Source organism: Loxodonta africana, chromosome 8, assembly GCF_030014295.1.
Source record: "Loxodonta africana isolate mLoxAfr1 chromosome 8, mLoxAfr1.hap2, whole genome shotgun sequence".
In the NCBI taxonomy this organism is placed as follows: domain Eukaryota; kingdom Metazoa; phylum Chordata; class Mammalia; order Proboscidea; family Elephantidae; genus Loxodonta; species Loxodonta africana.
Window position 1 is genome coordinate 37,682,312 of NC_087349.1, and position 25,681 is coordinate 37,707,992.

Below are 25,681 nucleotides of genomic sequence, written 5' to 3' on the forward strand. Positions count from 1 at the left end.
GGCGGACAGTGGTGGTTCAGTGGTAGAGTTCCTGTCTTCCACGGGGGAGACCCAGGTTAGATTCTTGGCCAAAGCACCTCAGGCACAGCCACCACCCATCTGTCAGTGGAGGCTTGCATTACTCTGATGCTCAACAGGTTTCAGTGGAGCTTTCAGACTAAGATAGACTTGGAAGAAAAGCCTGGCAATCTGCCTTTGAAAAATCAGCCAGTGAAAACCTTATGGATCACAATGATCCAGTCCTGTTGTGCATGGGGTCTCCATGAGTCAGTGGCAGACTTGAAGGCAGCTAACAACAACATTCAAGGAATCAGTTGGAAATATATTCAATTTTTAATATACCCCCTTATAGCTGTTAAAATGAGAACTCTAGAATAAAGAGGAATGTTAGCCAAATCCTTATTTTTCTCAGCTAACTGAGCCATGTTCCCTAGATGCTTATCTATACACATTTTTTTAAAAATCTTCCCAGCAAGATATATATGGTTCTACATGTTCCCTCTCTAAAGTTTTTCCTAATTTCTCTACCCTGGAAATGTTCTATTCTCTAAATTACTCTAACATTCACTGTGAATTTCACACAGATTAGTACTGAATTATAGATGAGTTCACAATAATTCTATAATTCTTTTATGGCAGTCTTGTTTCTCTGAGGAAATCTGCAATCCGTGGTATTTCCATGCCCTCTACCACCTTACACAGGATAGTGCAGAGAGGGAGCATTTAATAAGTATTCAGTAAAGTCTCTCATTTTATCCTGTCTGTTTCCATCTTTGAGCTCCATTTTTTTTTTTGTCTTTTTTTAAGAAGTGTCTTTCTTCTTGTTAATCAAATATGGGGTATTATGTTTGTATTATGTCACTTTGCCTTTTTCAGAAATTAATGAAAACATTATAAAACATTAAGATACTAATATAGTTTCTTTTGTGTCATATGAATTCATAGATTTTTCTGTGTATAGTTTTACAAATCACCTGACGTCAGTAATAGATTTTCTTTTGGGAGGAGATGGGAGACCTGCTGTCTCTTTTCTTTTTTGTTTCAGATATGAATTATCACGTGTTGCTCCACATGCTTACTGAAGGAGACTTTCTTTTATCTTAGCTGCTTTCCATTCTTATCTAATAAATTAGTTTCACTAATGTTGTTTTCAACTTAATTTTTCTTTTTTTTAATCACTAGCGTTATTATTACAACAGTTCTGTACCTCTCAGATGCTCTTCGTAAGAACTTCTTAAATGAAAACTTTGATTATAAGGTAAATATCCATTTTGATAACTATCTTGCTTTGACTAAAAGGTTTCACATTGTACTTTAGGAAATTACCTAATGTATTTTCTTTCTCTCAATAATGGAAAAATAAATTTATTCTACCTGCTTTAAATTAATGTATGGCCATATTAGTTTTAATTATGAATAATATTAGAACAGTTTTTATTATATTTGTGAACAAATTAGGGCTATCATAATGTTTGTCAACCTGATGGAGATCATAGTGCTCAAGAGGCATTTCTTTGTTGTTATTATACATTTTAATTCTTACTTTTTTCTGTTTGATCCCCATACCTAAGAGGACTTAGAACATGTTTTTAAGGCAATTTTTTTTAATAGAGACCTATATAAAGAAAACATTTACAAAGTAGTCCGTTTTGTTTCTTTGCTTCTCCATATTCCCACTTTTTAAAATGAATTAATGAAAAAGAAAAAAAAGGAAGATTTGTAAGATTCTTGATGGCAAAGCTTTCTGTGCATCTGTAGTGTAATGTAACTTATGCCAGGAGGCCTAAGAATTCCTGAAATTCTTGATAACACTTTTTTCAAACGGCCAGTAGTAAATGGTTAGCAGAGATGGGCAGTGCTAAGTCGGCTTCCCTTCTTAATGCTCTTTCTATGTTTTTAGCATCTTTGTTTCTTTTTCTTTTTTTAAATAACATTTTTCATATTAAACATTTAATAAAATTCCCTTGTTCAATAATTAGAAAATATACAGAAGGGTACAAATAAAATGAAAACGAAGGTAATTTTAAAGGCTGTATAGGATTTCGTTGTATCATTTTATAGTAATTATCAGTATGTCAAATTGCATAATTGAAGACCTACTTTTTGATAGTTCAGTTATTTCTACTATTTCATTTAATTACTTTTATGTGCATCTTACAAAATTAAACTTTGTGTATATCCCTTTTTTTTTTATATCCCTAATTACTTCTTTGGATAAGTTTTTATTTGTGTATATCCCTAATTACTTGTTTGGATAAGTTTTCATAACTGGAATTGTTGAGTTAAGGTTTGTACTGGTTATGTTTAACTGCCTGTTTCCCTATATCTTCACCAACACTGGATGAGACTTTTTTTTACCCTTGATCTTTGACAATTCGATAAGGGAAAAAATCATTTTTCTTTTAATTTAATTCTTCTTTGGTTACTAGTTATAGATGAAAATTCATATTTTGTGGATTGTCCTTGACCATTGTTCATTATTTTCTTTGAGGGTTTTATCATATTCTTTTTTATGTTTAAAAACTTTTTATGTATAAAAGGTATTAATTCTTTGCCATGTTTTCCCTAGTGTATTTTTTGTCATTGATTTTACATGGTGTCAGTAAAGAAGTAGTTTTTCTCTATTATGTTCTACACATTTTTGGTTAAGTTTATTTCTGGATATTTTATTTTAATCTTTTTCTGATGATGTTTTTGGTATAAGAAAACTTAGACTCAAAAGATTTGTCTGGGCGGGAAATTTTTATAAAATACTTTCTGAATTTAAATCAATTTAGCATATCTAAAGAAGTATATACATATTTTAAAGTTCTAAATTAAAAGGACTTCTAAAAATAAATTCAAAGAAATATAAAGTAATCCATCTTTATACCTCAGCCTCTTGGAGAGATACTTAGACATGTTATAAGAGTAACAAAACGTCTACCATTTAGCATATACCAAGGAGTTCAGGAAACCTGGGATATGGCATTGAAGCAATACATAAATAAATAGTATTTATTTGTTTATTTAGTTTACTTCTTTATTGTAGAAAATTTCAAGCATATGTAAAAGAGAGAATAGTATAATGAACCTCCATGTGCCCACATCCAGCTTCAACTATTATCAACCCATGGCCAATGTTGTTTCAGCCATAACCTAATTCACTTAACCACTCTTAAAGCCAATCCAAGATAGCATGTTACTTTACCAGTAGATATTTTTTGTAACATTGTGGTATTTAAATATCTTCTTGTCATTTTAGATCTGGGATTCCTACTTTTACCTTGCAGTCATTTTCATAAACCAGTTGTGTCTGCAGCTGGAGATGTTCACACCTTCCAAAAAGAAAAAGGTGTTAGAAAAGTAAGTACCAATGTAGAATCCAGTGGGAATATGAGGCTCATCCAGTACTGTGCCTTTTGAAGGATGTTTAGTACAAATGGTTCATAAATCAAAATGTCTATAACTGGAAATCACACAGTGGCGCAACATTGAGCAAGAAGACAAGAAGTAATCCTTTCTGGAAATTTCAGTATTTTGAATTTATTTTTGAACTTTTTTTTGTCCTGAGTCTTTCAACATTCAAAATTATCATAGAAGCAAATAAGCATAAAACAAATCTTTTACTAAAGGATTTATATAAGGATTTGAATTAGAGGCATCAAGAAATGTACATTAAACATCTCTAATTAAAAACATATTGCTGTTAGAGTTACCAGAGCTGGGTAGAGTGGGGAATGGGGAGTTCTTGCTTAGTGGGTACAGAGATACTGTTTGGAGTGATGAAAATAGGAAATAAAAATAGATAGTGCTGATGGTTGCACAATATTGTAGATGTAATTAATGCCACTAAATTGTACACTTAAAAATGGTTAAAAAGGCAAGTTTTGTTATATATGTATATATAACAAAAAGGCAATTTTTTATATATATATATAAAATCACAGTAATATATATATTTTTTAAATTGCCTTCTATTTCAGAATGATAGATTGTGTCCTATAGAGATGCAAACGCTGCTTCGTTCTGGAGGCTTCGTTCTGGAGGCTTTTTCTTAGGTTTGATTTTTGTTCTATTTCAGGTATGGTGACATGCGGGTAACAATGGGTTGTGAAATATTCAGCATGTGGCAAAACCTCGGTAAGTGATGAAAAGAGAAACGACCTCTGTTGTAAAGCTCATCATTGTACTTTTAAGCCTATAGATGAAGAAGGGCAGTTTACCAATGACAGCATTTGAAATCAAATGTCTAAACCAGTAAAGATACCAGTAGAAAGTAATTGACACTTTGGCACTGAATAAAAAAAAAAAAGTTACAACTAATTCTTTAAATTGACGTCTGTCTGAAAAATCACCTTGCCTGTACGTGTTTCATTATTAACAAATGATAAATTTTATAATCTAGCATTGCTCTAATAATATACACATTATTTCTAGGGATGAGCTAACCTTTCAGAATTTGGGACTATAACTACTTAAAATTTCTAGAACTCTTAATTGAGGCTATGGATTCTAATAAATATAGGTTAAATTTCATTAAATATTGACTTGAGCATCACTACTTTTAAAAACTTGAAACCACTGACCGGTATCATAAAGAGTATAACCAAAGGATTTTGAAGGCATCTGCAGTTGCTAAGTGACCGTTAGAGCCAATTTTGTTAATCTGCCATAGTAGATAGAGCATATTATTCTGCAAATTGATGGCACATATCTGGTTGCACAGAAAAGAATACTTGAAAAATAAATTGTTTTAAAATCTCATTGGCATAGAGTCTCTTTCTAGAGACCCACTTATTTAATTTTGGCATGTTAACTATTCAAGTTAATAGTATTCATTTACTGTATTACTGGATTTTAATTTCTCCTCGTGGTTTATTAAAGTGATTGACCTATTTGAATTGAATATGCTTTAACCTGAAAACATTTCTGTCTTGGGCTCATCCAAGCACGGCTTGGAGACGGCAGGATTTGTTTGCTGTGAGTGAAAATAGAACCATTATGTTTTCCTTCAATTCATATTACCAAGTGTTTTCTGACCAGGACTGTTACTATTGTATATAGCAAGTTAGGGAACCTTTGGGTATATAACTTTGCTTAGTCTTCAGTGTTTGCTGGTGATTTCACAACAAAACAAAAAAATATTCCTTAACATCTTGAAAACAACTTCCAACTCTCCAAGGCCAGCCCGAACAAGTCCATGATTTTTCCTTAGATTCCATTCAAAAAATAGTATCAAACTTTGCCTTACTTGAATAGTGCGCCTGTGACTCTTCATGTTCTATTTATTCTTTGTGTCCTTCTTTTCATTCCAAAGCAGGTCAAGGCCCTAGTAGTATCCATCTTGCAGTTGGCAATAATTTAGCAAGATGTTTTCCAAAGAATGCTGTGTTGAAGTGCTGTTTGATGGCAGTTGTTTGTTTAGGCTTTTATAGGACTTCAAATTAGAAGACCAGGAGAGATGTGGTTGGGTTACCGGAATGTTCAAAAACATGGCAGGCTTTGCTTCTAGATATATCTCAGCATTGCCATATATGGTTGCCATGTATTTCCACATAAACCTTCATCCAACTCAGGATACTGTGGATTTAGGACTCAACCATTGGCCTGGCAAAATGAAGCTGGCACCTTTAGTCACACCCTAAAGATATCACTGTATTTCATAAACTTTTTTCCTCTATTTTGCCTTTATTCTAAAACAAAAAGATTTCTCCCTCTCTGGTTTTCATTTTTAATTACTTCCGTCAGTTTTAGTCAGAGATCTAGAGAATACCGAAAATGTCTGGAGCGTATTGGTCCCCATGAAGCACTAGTCAAAGTGGACCAGTAGTACCTGCATCATCTGGAAGTTTCTAAGACATGCAAATTCTCTGACTGCACTCCAGACCTACTGAAACAGAATCTCTGATAGTGGGGCACAGAAATCTGAGTTTTATCAAGTTCTCTAGGTGATTCTTAAGCTCTTGACTAAAGATAGAAAAGCACTGCCTTAGACAACACTGTCCCCTTGGCTAATTTGTCCAGCTCTGAATACCTGCTCTAGCACAGTTCTAGGACTTTGTCAGGAAAAGCTCATTACACTCAACTTGCAAATCCCAGCATGATATAGTTTGCATGTAACGTGTGTATAAATGTCTGCTTTATTTCTTGGTTCCTAAATTATTTCCCTAGAATTATATTGTGACAGTTCTGAGTCTTCCAAAACATTAGGAGAATTTTAAAGGTCGTTACTGTTGTACAACAGCTAGAAGCAGAAAATATTCAGAAATGTTAAAGCCTCCTCTATTCCAGCATATATTTTTAGAAAATGGTAAAAAAAAAAAAAAAAAATTAAGTATTCAGGGTATTATTTTGACACCCTTTAAAAAAAAAAGACAACCTTTATAGACCTTAAATCAGCTTGTTAGTCAGGAGTATCAAAATACATTAGTTATAATTTGATTTACCTATAATTATGTCATGTTCACTATGAATAAGAATCAACTCGATGGCAACAGGTTTGGTTTGGTTGGTTTGAGCATTTTGAATGCTGGAGGAGAATTTATACAAGTAATCATAAGTTTGCACTTTTTAATGGAACCAGCCAATAAATTCAGTTTAACAAAGTTTATGAAGCATTGATTATATGTAAGTTATTTTAAGAAAAACATGTCCATTCCTATTAAGTATTCAGTTTTAAAATATGACATTCAGTTGTATGTGCCCGAAATATTTCATAAATTCAAAATTGCCTAACAATTTATCTGTAGTATTAAATGTGCTTTTATAGCAATTATTTACCTACAAAAGGTTTAAACTTTTTTTCTGAAAGTAAGTCACTGGATATTTTGTGTGAGAACTGGGGGAAGCCAGCTCTAACTTCTCTTCTTCTTTGCCCTGAGTCTTGCAGCTGTTGAGCGAGCAGGGCCCATTTTCATCTCTATAGCAATGAGTAAGCGGCTCTGCCAGTTTATGCTTCAGCCCCAGTTCTGTGCAACCTAGTTACGAACGTAGGAATGAAACCAAAAGTTCTTGTTTGTGTAATGGCTACGTGTAGGATCCTACCAGTAAACAAGGCAGGGCCTCCTTTCTTCCCTTGAGAGATAGCAGAAGTTCCCGAGACAGACAGACTTCCAGCTTCTCATGGCAGCTTGGAATTGTGCTGCTTGTCTCCAGTGCTTATGGTGCATTAGACACAACAGTACAACATCTTGTAATTAAAATAATTTATGTTTGAAGAGTACAGACCAGGTAGTGATAAGTGAACACTTCATCTTCAATTTGTTCTTTTTCAATATTTTCCTCTTCTAAATTGAAGGACTAAAAATATTCTGTTAAGAGAGGGGGAGAGGGCATGTATTTTTCCCCTAAATTTGATCCGTTTGTAACCCACATTTGCAAGTATAGCCTGCAAATAAAGAGGTTACTCTTTACTACCATGACCCACCTTTGGCATTCATCTTGAGGCAAGGTTAAGTTTTGTTTTGTTTTTCTTTCTATTTTCAGATGAACTAACATTCTTACTAAATATAGAGTGGGCTCTTTCTCCACATTTGCAAACACAGCATCTTGTAACTGCTGTAGAAAAATTAGTACTTCCCTAGCGCACTGTTCTGTGTGCATAAATATAAAACTCTTAGCCCAAGTAGCAGGTGTCCTAAATTCAAAACAAGACCACATGGCTGACAATTAGAGATGGGGAAAATATACTAAAACTGCGTTTTAAAAAGAAATAATTTGAATCAAGTTTATTTTGCCGTTGCCATACGTAGCTCAAGATTTTGCTTTACTGGTCGGCTAGGAATTATATTTTCCATGCTTGGAGAGCTTACTCAGGTTTGCACAGATTTTGTGTCCTCAAAGTACATTTACAGCAAATAAGGCTACCCGCATGAATTCCTGCACAGTGGTTTACACGGGGGCATAGCTTCTCTGAAAACTCTGGTGGCGTAGTGGTTAAGAGCTACGGCTGCTAACCAGAAAAGTCGGCAGTTTGATTCCACCAGCTGCTCTTTGGAAACCCTATGGGGCAGTTCTGCTCTGTCCTGTAGGGTCACTCTGAGTCGAAATCAACTTGATAGCAATGGTTTTTTGTTTTTTGTAGCTTCTTTATGACCCTCTTATTGCCAATAAAAGAAATCAAGCTACAATGTGTAGTGTGTGGACCTTATTTGGATTCTGATGCAAAGAAACCAACTGTAAATGATGTGTCTTAAGACAATTGGGAAAATTTTAATATAAGTTAGATTTTAGATTACAGAATTATTTACTTTTGTTAGGTGTGATAACAGCATTGTGAGTATATTTGTAAATGTCCTATCTTAAAGATGCTAACTGAAATATTTATAAGTAGAATGATATGGTGTCTTAAACTTCACTTAAAATACTGCAGAAAAAAAAATGGGGCGATAGGATAGACAAAAATGTTAATAATTATTGAAGCTGGGTAATTTTGTATACATTTAAAATTTCTCGTCATAAAAAGAAATTTAAGGGAAGAAAGTCAGATTCTAAAATGTCTATGACCATGAGAGACTTTTTAGAAGATATTCAGAAATATTCGTGCAAACGGTGGTAAATAAGATGAATGCATGCTAATGCTGTTCTTCATTAGAAAGGCCCAGGAAAGACTGAAACCTCGCTGAGATAGTAGTGTAGCAGCTCTGAGTCTCATTCCACCAACTTGAGTGTTCAAGAACCATCCAGGCCTACAGGAAATTCAATTTTATTTCCCCTCTCATTCCATCCCCTTCCCACCTTACACACTTGAGTGCCGTGCAAAGGTTTCATGTCTTACACAGTGTCACAGCAACAGAGAGGCCCTCCTGATTACCAGTCAACTGCCAAAATGTCATTTGTCCTGGACAAATGATCCACTCAGTCCAATGCCTCTGCTGGGACACAGCCCACTCTGGCTAGACTTTGAGCCCTGAAGCCATCTCCTGGGGCAGGGTCATGGAACGGGCAGTAAGACCCACCAATATGAGGACTTGCCAGCTTTGTCCCCTTAGGAATCAGTCTGACCCTTTTGTCTCTGTTCTTCTCACCTGCCAGGACATCTTAGTTAAGCTTTTCAACAGGCCTAGGATTTTACAAAGGAGCTCAGCGGTCAGATGGTTAAAGCCGTGACCGCTAACCGATTGCTACCTGAAAGGTTGTTGATTTGAGCCCAACCAGCAGCTCATCGGGAGAAGGACCTGGTGGTCTGCTTCCATAAAGATTACAGCCAAGAAAACCCTATGGGGTAGTTCTGTTCTGACACATGGCTTTGCTAGGATTTGAGATAGACTCAATAGCACCTAACAGCAACAACAGCAGGGTTTTACAAATGTCAGTAAGAGTGATTGAATTCAGGTTGCTTCTGCTTTCTGCCCTGACAGAGAAAAACTGAGGAAAGGAACTGCAAGTCCTAGCTGCTAGTTACCTGCTTGAAATGCATGTGTCCAACTCACAGCAACTCTATATTGCAGTAGGGGGGCAGAATATAGAGAGAACAAATATGGAGAAAATAATATTTCTGTGTATTCTACCATGAGTTTGTCAGTCTTGAAAGTATTCATTCTTTTGAAAGAAAATATACAAGATTAGATTAATAAGGAAGTTTCTTTTGATGAATATGAAGGAGATGTTCCTGCTCCGATAAGGAAAATTAAAGTCTTTTGGGAAAGATGAAGTGTTACCTGAGTCAAAATAAAAGTAGAAACACAAAAGGAATTACAAGCCATATTTCTTCCGCACATATAATGGACATGGAAGACTAATTTAGAGATGAAGAGAAATGATTAAGTTACCTTTGATGAAACCTCAAAGAGAGAGGAAATGACTGTGTGCCTTCAGTGATGTAAAGAGACTTTTAGATGGCCTGGGATCTGGGGGTTGTGCCTAGGGCTGTATTCTTGAATAGATACTCAAAGCATTTTGGCCTAAGCACTTTCACCTGCATTGAAACTAAATGCAAGACAAAATATGACTCCCAACTATGATATAGGAGCAACTCCCTGGTGGTGTGAGTTCTCTGGTGTGCAGCCAATCCCACGTGTATCCAGTCCCAAGAATGAGGTATCTCACAAATACCCAGGGCACTGCATCTGTGCCAACTAAAGCAGGGGGTGGGCATATTACCAGTAGATATCATGAAGACCTTGCTCCCATAGGGCAATCCAGACACAGCATAGGACAGGACCACCTTGTCCTTAGTTGAGGCAGATGTCTGAGACAGCCCTGGGACTGCATCACAAATGGAAGCTGGAAAGTGGATAATAATCCCTCTGTTGTTGTTGTTATTGGGTGACATCAAGCTGATTTTGACTGATAGCGACCCCATGTGACAGAGTAAAACTACCCCATAGGGGCAGTAATCTTTATGGGAACAGATAAGCCAAAGCCAAACCCATTGCTGTTGAGTCAAGTTGACTCATAGCAGCCCCATACAACAGAGTAGAACTGTCCCATAAGATTTCCAGGGAGCAGCTGGTAGATTCAAACTGCTGACGTTTTGGTTAGCAGCCAAGTTCTCGACCACTGAGCCACCAGGGCTCCCTGGGAGCAGACAGCCAGGTCTTTCTCCCATGGAGAGGCTGGGTGGGTTCCAACTGCCAGTCATTGGGTTAACAGCCCATAACAGTTACGCCACATACGCTCCTTTAGATATAGGTCCTCTAGATATTGCTAAGATAGAAGGCAGTTCAAAACAGTGTCCTCTGACAAGGGCACCTTTTCCAAATGGATGGAAACCCAGAAGGAATTCAAACTCGTAAACTCTTAGCACAGGGCCTTCCATCTCCTCTTTATTGCCATATTGGTCTCTAAGGGGATGGGCAAGGCGCTGCTCAGAGGGTCTTTGACACAGGTAGCTAACGCTTACCTTCTAACTAGTGCATTACAGCTTTGCTGGTTGCATTTGACAAACTCCAAAGCTCAAAACATCCAACTTAAACCCCTGTTAAAAAAAAATGCATTGTCTCCTGTAGCTAGGAAGCCTGAAGGTGGGTGCGTCTTTAGGTATGACTGTTTTCAGGAGCTCAAACAACATCTTTGGGGCTCTTTTCTCTCCATTTCCCAGCTCTCCTTTGCTTCACATACTGCATTTTGTTTATAATAATTTAAAGAACTGAAGATTCAGATCATTGCTTTGACTGCTGCATTGCCTTGTCTAGGAAATTGGACACAGAGGATTCCATGGCCTCTCTTCATCAGGGAGTGTGGAGCGGTTTTTCTAAATAAACATTCCTCATAATGCAAGCTTTTACAATGGTGCATCGTGGTCCCTTGTATATTCTGAAATATTCAGTTACGAAGAGTAGCTTTTCCTCCATGTTACCTAGATAGGGAGAGTTGTATCATAATAGAAATGCTATACTCTGAGGATATAATAAAGGATTTCATGTTACTTGGATCTACAGTCAACACCCATGGAAGCAGCCATCAAGAAATCAAACAACGTATTGCATTGGGCAAATATGCTGCAAACGATCTCTTTAAAGTGTTAAAAAGCAAAGATGTCACCTTGAGGACTAAGGTGCACCTGATCCAAGCCATGGTGTTTTCAGTTGCCTCATATGCATACAAAAGCTGGACAATGAATAAGGAAGACCAGAAAAGAAGTCGATGCCTTTGAATTATGGTGTTGGTGAAGAATATTGAATATACCATGAACTGCCAGAGGAATGAATAAATCTGCCTTGGAAGAAACACAGCCGGAATGCTCCTTAGAAGCAGGGATGGCGAAACTTCATTTCACGTGCTTTGAACATGTTATCAGGAGGGACCAGTCCCTGAAGAAGGACATCATGCTCGATAAAGTAGAAGGTCAGTGAAAAGGGGGAAGACCGTCTACGAGATGGTTTGACACAGAGGTGGCTGCAACAATGGGCTCAAACATGGCAGCGATTCTGGGGATGGTGCAGGACTGGGCAATGTTTCGTTCTATTGTATATTGGGTTGCTATGAGTTGAAACTGACTCGACAACACCCAACAACAATAACAGAATTAATCATAATATATTCTCTTGATCTTGACTTTTTAACCTAAAGAAAAAAAAAAAAAAACTATTTGTCCATGTTTTGTTTTGAAATGTTTAAGAATTTTAAATGCTTGTCCAGGAGCCACTGCATACCCTCTTTATTCAACTGCTAAGCTAGTGTCAGAGCCCTGATGCAACAATGGTTAAGCAACCAAAAGGTTGGCGGTTTGAACCTACCCAGCTCCTCCTTTGGAAGAAAGATCTGGTAGTCTGCTTCTGTAAAGATTACAGCCTAAAAACCCTATGGAGCAGTTCAACTCAGTCACTTGGAGTTGCTACGAGTTGAAATCAACCTGATGGCACCTAACAACAAGCTCTTCTCAGTGATAATCTATGCCAAGATTTGAAAAGCTTGTTCTTGACTCATTCACACTTCAGCTGATGTTGCATAGCACTGAGAATAGGTAAGTTATCCAGGGAGGGATTTACATTCTAAAGATAGCTGATATATCCCAAGGCAATCCCACTCACAGAAAACAGTGACTTCTGAAACACCCACTTGGGTTTTCCCATCTCTGATCTCATCCATCATCCTTTGTTTTTCTCTTTCCCAAAACCTTTCTTATATTCTCTTCCCTTTAAAAAACCTCTCTAAAGTAAAAATAAATTTAATTTATACATTTACATTTGCACTCTGGGTTTATATAGTGTCATTTGCAAATAAATGTCTGAGCTTGCTGGCCCTCTTAATGCCTTCTAGTACAAAAAGCAAAATAGAGAAACCTATCATTAACGTGAAGGTATTTAACTATGAAATTGGCAAGTAACTGGGAACAAGGTGATTTTGTTAGTATTCAACCCTTTCTACAAAAGATCAAAGGTAGAAGAGAATAAGGGGAAAATTACCTTCTTTCATGAACCCAGCTATCTTCTGCTCAGCCTCTCAACTTGCTCTGTGGGGTTAAGTGAATGCTTTCAGTATCATACATTTTTATCCATGATACTGAAGATTGACTATAGAGAAATAGTACATTTTTCAGTGTATACGGTATACTGATTATAAAAATAGAAACTTCTCAGTAAGATTTAACATAGAAGATTAGAGTTACCCACCTGCAACATGAAATCATCTATGTCCATGCACACCTCTACCTTTCTTTCCTCTGAATTACTTATTGTCAATACCATACCTTTTAGCACTTGGTAATAATACCCCATTTTGAGTTCACTATTGCAGCATGTTTTGGTCTTTTCAGAAAATGGTTATATTCTTTTTTTAGACCATCATTTAGATATTTATTTATGCTGTGTGTTTATTATGTTGAAAAAAAAAAAACATGTATTCTAGAAAAATTATAAAATGTAGATAGGAATCACTTTTTTTCACATATAAAACTCATCTGTAATCTCATCACTCAGTAATAACCATTGTGGTTAGCATTAGAAAGTACAGTCTTCTAGACTATCATATATATATGTATATATATGTACATACATATGTTTATATTTATATACGTATATGTGAGTCAGAATCAACTTGATGGCACTGTGTTTTTTTATGAATGAACGTATGATGTACCTGTACATACTGTATTATACTTTGCTTCTTCACTTAATTATATTGAAAAACTTCTCCCATATTACCATTCTTCAATCTCATTTTTAATGATTGCGTAAAAATTTCAATGTATGAATGTACAGTAGTATACATAACCACATCCTCATGGTTTATATAATTTTTAACATCATACCTTATGATTTTTTTAAGGTGGAAAAAAGTAAATCTCCAGTTTTATAATAAAAAGGAATGGAGAAAACAAACTCAAAAGATGGAAAAATATACCAAGCAAACAAAAACCAAAAAAGAGCATGAGTGGCAATATTAATTTCTGACAGAACAGGCTTTAAAGTAAAATCCACCACAAAGGATGAGAAAGGGCACTATATAATGATTAAAGGGTCAATACACCAGGAGGACATAACCATAGTAAATATTTATGCACCCAGCGACAGTGCTCCAAAATACATAAAACAAGCTCTAAAAGCATTGAAAAGAGAGATAGCTCCACAGTAACAATAGGAGACTTCAACACACCACTTTCAGTGAAGGACAGAATATCCAGAAAGAAGCTTAATAAAGACACAGAAGATCTAAATGCTACAATCAACCAACTTGACCTCATAGACATACACAGAACACTCCACCCAACAGCAGACAAGTGTACTTTCTTTTCTAGTACACATGGAACATTCTCCAGAATACACCACATATTAGGCCATAAAGCAAGCCTTAACAAAATTCAAAACATCAAAATATCACAAAGTGTCTTTTCTGACCATAAAGCCATAAAAGTAAAAATCAATAACAGACAAAGCAAGGGAAAAAAAAAAAAAATCTACCACATGGAAACTGAACAACACCTTGCTCAAAAACTACTGGGGTATAGAAAAAATTAAGGATGGAATAAAGAAATTCACAGAATCAAATGAGAATGAAAGCACATCCTACCAGAACCTTTGGGACACAGCAAAAGCAGTGCTAAGAGGTCAATTTATAGCAATAAATGCACACATCCAAAAAGAAGAAAGGCCCAAAATCAAAATATTAATCCTAAAACTGGAACAAGTAGAAAGAAAGCAGCAAAAGAAGCCTTCAGGCACCAGAAGAAAGACAATAAAAATCAGAGCAGAATTAAATGAAATAGAAAAACAATTGAAAGAAGTTAACAAGACCAAAAGCTGGTTCTTTGAAAGAGCAACAAAATCGATAAACCGTTGATGAAACTGACAAAAGAAAAACAGGAAACGAAGCAAATAACCCAAATAAGAAATGAGATGGATTATATCACAACAGACCCAACCAGAAGAATCAGAACAGAATACTATGAAAAATTGTAGTCTAACAAATTTGAAAACCTAGAGGAAATGGACAAACTTCTAGAAACACACTACCTACCTAAACTAACACAAACAGAGGTACAACAACTAAATAAACTTATAACAAAAGAAGAGATTGAAAAAGTAATTTAAAAACTCCCAACAAAAAAAGCCCTGGCCCTGACGGTTTCAACAGAGAACTCTACCAAACTTTCAGAGAAGAGTTAACACCACTACTACTAAAGGTATTTCAGAGTATAGAAAAGGATGGAATACTCCCAAACTCATTCTATGAAGCCAGCATTACCCTAATACCAAAATCAGGTAAAGACACCACAAAAAAAGAAAATTATAGGCCAATATCCCTCATGAACATAGTCGCAAAAATCCTCAGCGAAATTCTCGCCAATTAAATTCAGTAACATATCAAAACAATAATTCTCCATGACCAGGTGGGATGTAGGTACACATGGATGGTTCAACATTAGAAAAACAATGTAATCCATCATAAAAATAAAACAAAAGACAAGAATCACATGATTTTATCAATCGATGCAGAAAAGGCATTTGACAAAGTTCAACACCCATTCATGATAAAAACTCTCAGCAAAATAGGAATAGAAGGGAAATTCCTCAGCATAATAAAGGGCATTTATACAAAGCCAACAGCCAGCATCATCCTAAATGGAGAGAGTCTGAAAGCATTCCCCTTGAGAACAGGAACCAGACAAGGATGCCTTTATCACCACTCTTCTTCAACATTGTGCTGGAGGTCCTAGCCAGAGCAGTTGGGCTGGAAAAAGAAAGAAAGGGCATCCAGATTGGTAAAGAAAAAGTAAAAGTATCTCTATTTGCAGATGGTATGATCTTATACACAGAAAACCCCAAAGAATCCACAAGAAAACTACTGGAACTAATAGAAGAGTTCAGCAAAGTATCAGAATACAATATAAACATACAAAAATCAGTTGGATTCCTCTATACCAACAAAGAGAACTTCGAAGAGGAAATTACCAAATCAATACCATTTACAACAGCTCCCAAGAAGATAAAATACTTAGGAATAAATCTAACCAGAGATGTAAAAGACCTATACAAAGAAAACTACACGACACTTCTGCAAGAAACTAAAAGAGATCTACATAAGTGGAAAAACATACCTTGCTCATGGATAGGAAGACTCAATATTGTGAAAATGTCGGTTCTACCCAAAGCAACCTACAGATACAATGCAATCCCGATGCAAATTCCAACAGCATTTTTTAATGTGATGGAGAAACAAATCACTAACTTCACATGGAAAAGGAAGAGGCCCCGGATCAGTAAAGCATTATTGAAGAAGAACAAAGTGGAAGGCCTCACACGACTTGATTTTGGAACCTGTTATACCACCACAGTGGTCAAAACAGCCTGGTACTGGTACAACAACGTACATAGGCCAACGGAATAGGATTGAGAATCCAGACAAATTCATCCACCTATGAGCAGCTGATATTTGACAAAGGCCCCTAAGTCTGTTAATTGGGGAAAAGACGGTCCCTTTAATAAATGGTGCTGGCATAACTGGATATCCATCTGCAAAAAAATGAAACAAGAACCATGCCTCATACCATGCACAAAAACTAACTCAAAATGGATCAAAGACCTAAATATAAAACCTAAAACAATAAAGATCATGGAGGAAAAACTAGGGACAACACCAGGAGCCCTAATACATGGCATAAATAGAATGGAAACCATAACTGACAATGCACAAACACCAGAAGAGAAACTAGATAACTGGGAGCTCCTAAAAATCAAACACTTAATGCTCATCCAAAGACTTCACCAAAAGAGTAAAAAGACAACCTACGGACTAGGAAAAAACTTTTGGCTATGACAAATCCAATCAGGGTCTATCTCTAAAATCTACAAGATACTGTAAAACCTCAACAACAAAAAGACACATAACCCAGTTAAAAAATGGGCAAAGGATATGAACAGACACTTCACCAAGGAAGACATTCAGGCAGCTAACAGATACATGTGAAAATGCTCACGATCATTAGCCATTAGAGAAATTCAAATCAAAACTACAATGAGATACCTTCTCACCCTAACAAGGGTAGCATTAATCCCCAAAACACAAAATAATAACTGTTGGAGAGATTGTGGACAGACTGGAACACTTACACACTGCTGGTGGGAATATAAAATGGTACAACCACTTTGGAAACCGATTTGGTGCTTCCTTAAGCTAGAAATAGAAGTACCATACGATCCAGCAATCCCACTCCTTGGAATATATCCTAGAGAAATAAGAGCCCTCACACGAATACATATATGCACACCCATGTTCATTGCAGCACTATTCACAGTAGCAAAAAGATGGAAACAACTTAGATGCCCATCAGTGGATGAATGGATAAACAAATTATGGTATATTCACACAGTGGAATGCTATGCAACGATAAAGGACAAGGATGAATTCATGAAACATCTCATAACATGGATGAATCTGGAAGACATTATGCTGAGTGAAATTAGTCAGTTGCAAATGGACAAATATTGTATGAGACCACTTCTATAAGAACTCAAGAAAATGTTTAATCACAGAGGAAAACATTTTTTGATGGTTACGAGGGTGGGAAGGGAGGGGAAGGGGTATTCACTAACTAGTAGACAAGAATTATCGTAGGTGAAGGGAAGGACAACACACAATACAGGGGAAGCCAGCACAACTGGACTAATCCAAAAGCTAAGAAGTTTCTCGAATACAACCAAACACATCAAGGGACAGAGTAGCAGGGGACTGGGTCTGGGGACCATGGTTTCAGGGGACATCTAGGACAATTGGTAAAACAAAGTTTAAGAAAATGTTCTGCATCCCACTTTGGTCAGGGTGTTTGGGGTCTTAAAAGCTAGCAAGTGGCCATCTAAGATGCGTCAGTTGGTCCCAACCCACCTGGAGCAAAGGAGAATGAAGAACACCAAAGACACAAGGAAAATATGAGCCCAAGAGACAGAAAGGAGCATATAAACCAGAGACTCCATCAGCCTGTGACCGGAAGAACTAGATGGTGCTTGGCTAGCACCAGTGACTGCCCTGACAGGAAACACAACAGAAAGTCCCTGACGGAGTAGGAGAAAAATGGTGTGCAGAATTTAAATTCTAGTAAAAAGTCCAGACTTAATGGTCTGACTGAGACTGGAGGGATCCTGGAAGACATGGACCCTGGAGTCTCTGATAGCCCAAAACTAAAGCCATACCTGAAACCAACTCTTCCGACAAAGATTAGACTGGACTATAAGATGTAAAATGATACTCATTCTGAGTGTGCTTCTTAGCTCAAGTAGATAAGTGCTTCTTAGCTCAAGTAGATACAGGAGACTAAATGGGCAGCTTCTGTCCAGAGGCGAGATGAGAAGGCAGAGAAGGACAGGAGCTGGCTGAATGGACATAGGAAATCTGGGGTGGAAAGGAGGAGTATGCTGTCACATTATAGGGAGAGCAACTAGGGTCACATAACAATATGTGTATAAATTTTTGTATGAGAAACTAACTTGAACTGTAAACTTGCACTTAATGCACAGTAAAAAAAAAAATAATGGAGAAATATTATTCGACTTATGTAAATTTACTGTGTTCATATATAATTGCTTAGGGAAAGGTTTACTTGCTTGGGAACAACTGTAAATGAATATACTTATGTAAAAGTTTTAAACAAATTTTATAATATTTCTGAATTCTTATTAAGACTACATATACTAAAAGTCAAATATTCAATTTAGGAGAACACAAGCTGCACTTCATCCCTGCCCTGATTGGCCCCTTCCTTGAAGTGACCTTGATACCCCAGCCAGATCTCCGGAATGTCATGATTCCTATTTTCCATGATATGATGGACTGGGAGCAGAGGCGGAGCGGCAACTTTAAACAGGTAGGTGGACATGCTCCTCAGAGCAGCTGGAAGAGTTTTGGTTCTCTTCAAGCATCTCTGAGCTCCCAGGTTCAGCTCTGAGTTGGGGATGAGCACTAGACCAGCATTCAGGAGGCCAGGATTCCAGGCGTTGTCTGCCCACTCCCTGGCCACATGGCTGTGGACACATTTCTCTAGTCTATGTTTCTCTGAGCCTCCGGGGAAGCCCTGAAAAACCATTTAGTTCCCTTTCAGCTAAAGATTTCTGTGATTTCCCAGGTCTGTATTTAAGAACTGGCAGAGATTTTATTTGCTCCCTGTTGGACAGCACAGAGAAATCAGGGTTAATGATTCTTAAATTCACTGGGCTCTTGGTGGTCTGCCCGTTGTATATGATGAACGGCTGAGCTCTGAGCATTAGATTCACAGCATGTGTTATTGCTCTTTGCCTGAAGCATTGAAACTTAATTTAAGGGGGAAAGCAATGGAAATTCTTGCAAAGGAAATTCTGGGGAGATGAGCCTATGATTTCTCGTTGACATTGGTTCTGATACTGCTGCCTCAGTTTTGGAAAGACAGATGTTCTTATTATAAAACCAGATTGAATAATGTCTTACCTGCTTTTGCCACGCCAAGCCCTTCAGGTTGGAGATACTAGGCTTGTTATCTCTTTAAACAGTCACTGTGTTAATCTTGTACGCCCATGAGATTTGGCCCTCCTTCATGCTGCTCCAAAGGAAGCCGTCTTCAACCTCCAGAGCTGGCTGGCAACTGTATGAGTAATTTGAGCACATGCATAGAACTCTTCTATTGCCAAAAGCATGAGCATTTCACCTGTGTCAATACCTACATTTATTTTCAAGAGAACTAATAGGTTAATGGGAGTCTCTGGGTGGTGCAAAGAGTTAACATGTCCAGCTACACTAACCAAAAGGTTAGAGGTTCAAGTCCACCCAGAGGCACCTTGGAAGAAAGGTCTGGTGATCTACCTTTGAAAAATCAGCCATTGAACACCCCATGGAGTACAGTTCCACTCCGACGCACATGGGGTTGCAATAGTGAGAATCAACTTGATGGCAACTGGTTTTTTGTTTAAAAGGTGAATGAGAGCATATCAAAAATTATACTCGAGGAAAAAGGAAAAAAACACTTTCCTTCTACCTTGTCTTTATCTTTTGGTTGAAATCTGGTTCCAAGGAATGACTGCACTTAGTTCTCTGACAAAGTCAAATATACCCACCCAGTTCCTAATTGTTTTAATCTCTGTAGCCACGGAGAGGTTTTCATTTTCTCGCTCTCCTGCTGCCACAGGTAACCAAGCTCCACTGCTGTCGAGTTGATTCCAACTCATAGTGACCTTTTAGGACAGAGGAGAACTGCTCCATAGGGTTCGCAAGGCTGTAAATCTTTACAGAAGCAGACTGCCACATTTTTTTCCCACAAAGGAGTTGGTGGTTTCAACCGCCAACCTTCCAGTTAGCCACTGAGTGCTCAACCACTGCTCCAGATAGTTGTTTTTTTTTTTTTTCTTTTTCATGATATTCAAGTTCCAGAGGATTTATGCCCTTGAAAATATAAATGTTCTGATTACATTTTTCAGGAAGTATTTTCTTTCTCTCTCAAACTGCTTGTTGCTGACTTAAAATGTTTGTATAGATCTACCATTTGTACATGGGTAGGACGAGTTCTCAACTTCAGCAAATATTCAGTGCAAGCCTGAACTGTTTTGAGAAAGAAAATAAATACAAAGAAATCAAAGATTTCAGTTCATGTATGTAAATATGTTAGTTTGCTGATGTTCCTACGTGTGTGTGCATGTGTGTGTGTATATATATATGTGTGTATATATATATATATAGTGATTTAAAAAAAAGAGATAGGGCTTGCCAGTTTTTGTAGCACCTAAAAATGGATTCAAGCGTTTAAGCTGGGCTATAAGCATTTGTGTTTGAATCAACAAATAAAAGTCTTTGGCAGTAGCAAATGCTACCCAGCTGGGAGTTCACCCCTAGAATTCCAAGCAGTGTCTGCTCTTAACCACAGCTGATAATGTCACTATCACAAAATTTACTGTGAGTCTTTTTCCCTTACAGAAATAAACATGTTCCTATTTGCCTAGAAACCCTACTTGTAAAGGAGAGGAAAGAGATAGTAATATTTGGGTATGTTTCAGGTGGAAGCCAAGCTCATTGACAAACTGGATAGCCTTATGTCAGAAGGCAAAGGTGATGAAACATACCGTGAGCTCTTCAACAGTATGTGAGTAATGTATTTATCTCAAGTTGATTCTATTCAGGGGATTTGGTATCAGTGCAGAGCTGCATGGCACCACTGTCACTGAGAGCTACAGAGACAGCTTTGGTCTCACAGGAGTGCTTTGTCTTTGTGGAGTGTGAAATAAAGGATAATTGCCTAACTCTGGCAAATGGATCTTATTATGTTGATGATTAGACATGTCTTCCTTATATTAATCTCTGATTAGGACAGGTCACATGTGTTACATAAAAAAAATCTCACTCTCTTCAATGCCCAATAATTTTAAAATCCAGGCTGCAAGGTAATAATTTTAAGTGGGGCTAAGAGTGTGAGAGGAAAACACTGGTGCGATTTGAATCGTGTGCAGTGCTTTTCAAAGCATAATATCCTTGGCTGATTTGCTGTTAGGATACCGAGTTTGCCTCTGTTCTTCAACACTTGATTAAATAAATTGATACTGATTGCTCCCTCAGCATTATTAATTGCTTCTTAAACGTCTCCGGTTAGAAGATCCTAGAAGCAAAGCATTTTTAATAAATTCTGTGTTTTGGGATTTGAATGGATAATGGAGAAGTAATGGAGGGCTGTAAAGGGACTTTGAGGTTCTCCTTACCAATAGAGAAGGAGCCTGCATGGTGCAAATGGTTCACGACCGGCTGCTAACTGAAAGGTTGCCAGTTCAAACCTACCCAGCAGCCCTGCAGAAGAAAAGGCCTGATGATCTGCTTCCGTAAGGATTGCAGCCAAGGGAACCCTATGGAACAGTTACACTCTGCAAACATGGGGTGACCATGAGTCGGGGACTGACTCAGCCGCAGCTAGCCACAATAACTACTGATAGAATCTGATCACAGTCACAGGATGAATTGCGTGTGCCAACTATTCAGCCACTATGTTGAAACAGCCAGAGAGGACACGTGAGAATGTTTTAGTGCTTTGGAATTTCAGTTCTGGCACTTGTTTTCTTTACAGCTCTCTATGGATGGTCATCAATTTCATACCAAGTATACTTATAAACTGTTTCTTTTTGAAGGAGGAATTAGATCATTGCACTTGGAAAATGTTTGCAATTCTTTCTGAAGTGCACGAATAATACAACAATGCATTTTCCTATTACAACATAAATGTATACTTATGCCCAAGCATCACTTAAAACTAAACATTAATGCAACACTCTGTAATTCATTTTGTAATCATTAATTTAGAGCAGTAGAAATATGAATACATGTGTTTGAAAATATTATTAGTGACTGATAGGCTGGATGGATGTCAACTTGACTGATTCAGAATCATTTTTGAAGCTTTAGGGAAAATTATATTGAAAGGAAATGCCAAAAAGGGGTATTCAGATTTCCTGTGATGGTGGAAGGTAATAAGATACATTCTTTGTTATGGAGCCCTGAACAACACCATTTTCTTTTGATACTGTAATTAAACCAGAACTTTTTAATAATTGTTCACCAAGCCCTCATTCATTCTAGCGTACAAGCATCTGTCTTTCACGACAGCTGGAATTTAACAAGAATTCTGATTAAAACCTCATCCAATATAATAAATTGCTTTTAAAAACTGCTCTCATTTTAGTTACTGTCCTTGATTTGAACAAAGAACTAAAATGAGAACGCAGTCAGGGAAATGAATCTCCTGAGATTTGCAATTAATTATTTATAATAAATTCACAAGATTAATAAATACATAGTTCTGTAGTGCCTTTTATCAACTTTAATATAGGTCTGATAGTATGCAATTTAGATTGCTTGTGTATAAATACGACTTTGAAATAGAAGACATACCTTGACATAAGAATCAAACCAATAATTAAAATATTAAGCTCTATAATAAGGACTATTTTAAAGTGCCTGATTCATTCCATGGAGATTTTTATTCTTTTGTTGATTTTTAGCATATTACTAGAGTTGTTACTGTATTTTTCTGTCATGCTTTATAATCAGCGTATTGGGAATAAGTCAAATATAAAGTGATAATTAAGTATCATTTCTACCTGGGCTCAGAAAAGAAAGTGAAAACCAAACTATATTTCAGGAAAACAATAAAATGCTTTTTTGGCAATAGAAATCACAAGGAATTAGTATAGCCACAATGAGTCACTGCACACATTATGAATTAGGAACACATGCCGTTATGGTACAGATTTTCGTTTGTTCTCTGTAATTCATGCCTAAAACTTCTTAAAACACTGGAAGTAGCTCTCATAGCTTCCTGACAATACAGTACTTGCCAAGATAAACCCCTCAGAGCAAGACCTTAAATTTGTATAGTACTGTCCTAACTAAGAACACAACTTGTCTTTCCCTACCCCTGCCATTATCTCCATTTGCCCATACTGCATCATTTTGAAGTAGGAATCAGAGATTATTTATGATAATGCTGAAATCATGCATCATAGCTGCCAATGTGATATATCAAGAAAAGTATCAGAACTAAACTTTGCTTCCCATGGCTCCCCTTGATTTAGTCATTTGGTGTTATTTACTGAGCACCTACTTTGTTGTAGGCAACCTTCTAGGTCTGGGGATGCAGCAGGGACTGTGCTGTGGGAGCACACAGTGGGAGTAGCTAGCCCTGACTTAGCAGCTCTAATGGGCTCTCTAAAAGAGGTGGCATCCATCTCTGTTCTTCCTCTAGTCCTTTACTCTGCTTTCTCATCTGTTGCTCTAAATAATTCAGTAAGACCCCAAATCATTTCAAAGATCTTTATTTAGTGATCACACATTCCGTTACAGTTTGGGGGCAGAGAATTAGCTAAGTAACACCATAGCTTAGGTATCTAATGCTCCTCTTTGGATTACTTAAGGAGAGCATGCGCAGACACAGGTGTTAGATGTAAGAGTGATGGTCTCAGCATAATCATGTTATGCAATAAAGAAAGGTGCATTGAAGGTCAGATCCCACTCCACCCTACCTCCGTATCATTCTTTCACAGAGAAAAAGCCAATGAGCCATATGTCATCCTGCAGAGCTGTGGTTTATCCTGCTTCCCGATGTTAGCGAGTCTCATTGCATCTGACAGGTCAGCCTTGTAGATTAGCAATGAGAAATCACCTTTCACTGTTCTTAGATGGGTTCCCTGTGCGCTCAGCACGGGCACGTGGGCATGATTATAGACCAGGTGGAAATGCCCAATCTCATCCAAGTTGTCTGGAAAGACTCTTCTTGCTGATAGCCTCCCCTTCTCAGTTTCTCACTGAGAAATGACCAGCTTCCCAATTTAAAAAAAATTCTGGCTGAGAAATCAGATGAATTGGGTTCTAGACTGGGTCCTAACATTCTGTCTTGAGTTAGCCATGGAAACAGCCTGTGTAGAGCTTTGCCTCTTCTTGCAAGAGGGTTATGTTACTCTGATTCCTTACAGCATCAGGAGCCTCTATAAATTAATGAAACTCGTGCCTATAAAGGAAATCTCCATGTATTTTTAGAATTATCATTACTTAACTTGAGTTCTTTGTTTTTCAGCCTCTTAAGTATGTGAGGTGTGGGCTGTCACTTGGGGAAATGTCTCCATCATCCCTTATTGCTTTGACAGGCAGATTTCACTTGAGTCCTTGGTTCAACACCAATTTGGCATTTAGGCATGAAGCAGGTGCTATTCAGAGATTTTTAAGAGAAAATCTACTTTAAACAAACCAGGGGACCTTCTTCTGTGGGATTAGTCAGGGAAAACTCCGTCCCTTCCATATGGTGGCTCCCCCTCCCCCCAGTCTAGGAAACAGTTCAGAATGAACCAGAAAAACAGAAAATCTCAGATGCATAGGCAACAGATGAGGAGACCAGACAGAAGGCTGGGCATTGGAATTGCAGTATCAAGAAAAAAAAGGAAGAGGGGCGGAAGATCAGGAGAGAACACAGAGCGAGCCAAAAGAACACTTTGACAGAAGAGCTTTATTCTTTAAGGTTTATTTTTCCACTATGCGCAACCTATGATATGCTTAGATTGTACCTGTAAGAAATATTTTCTCTCCATCTTATTCCTGGAACCAAGATGGAAGGGAAACAAGGTTTTAGGCAGAAATGATGATCATTAAACCCAGAGGGGTAGGGAAGTATCGTCACATTGCCACGCTTATGTTCTTACTTTTGTCTTTTGGGGGAGGTTGAATCATAAAAGCTTTGCCAAGTAGATGGTTAATTTGCCTAGAGATGAGAGTGAAAGTGACACAGATTCTAATTATTATGATTGTTATTATTTTGTGTTGACATAGTGCCTCTGCTCCAAGGCGCTTGAGGTTAGGGGGGATGTGGGAGGAGAGATGTGGCTCAGTACTTGCCATCAATCTGCTGTAACAACCACATAGAAAAATCCTCTGTGATTAATGACAAAATGAATGAAACTGTTGAGCGCACAGATAGTACAATATGTATTGAGTGGGCAAATGTTAAGTGAAAGGAAAAAACGCAAAACGTCATCCCGTCTGTACGAGAATTTTCCTGTAGCAGTTGCGTTGCAGTAAAATTGCTTGGATGAAGATGCATTCCACTGAGAGGTAGGAAAACATTTTTATGTGAATAAAGCAAGCTCTTACTTAAAAGTAAACTTGGAGGTTCTCCTCTTGTGGCTTTTTCCAGTGCTATTTGATATGGTGAGGCGCAAGCCTCTGACAGTGTAAGAGAGAAGCTAGGCAAAAAAAATGAGCTTGAGGTGCTTGTATATTTTGAAAATGTGATGATATGCATGTGTTCGTGTTTTATGACTTGGATAATCTAAAA

The 25,681-nt window shown here is 37.4% G+C and overlaps 1 protein-coding gene across 5 annotated transcripts in view; it reads left to right on the forward strand.

Annotated features, from left to right (window-relative positions):
* Nucleotides 1–25,681, forward strand: part of DOCK4 (dedicator of cytokinesis 4) — a 488,016-nt gene that overhangs the window by 406,047 nt on the left and 56,288 nt on the right. For all 5 annotated transcript variants that reach the window (XM_064289799.1, XM_064289800.1, XM_064289801.1 and 2 more), the window contains 5 exons: nt 1,183–1,258; nt 3,245–3,345; nt 4,064–4,122; nt 18,573–18,721; nt 20,874–20,959. In XM_064289799.1, coding sequence (XP_064145869.1) covers nt 1,183–1,258; nt 3,245–3,345; nt 4,064–4,122; nt 18,573–18,721; nt 20,874–20,959 — 471 coding nt within the window. The remainder of the gene's footprint in view (nt 1–1,182; nt 1,259–3,244; nt 3,346–4,063; nt 4,123–18,572; nt 18,722–20,873; nt 20,960–25,681) is intronic.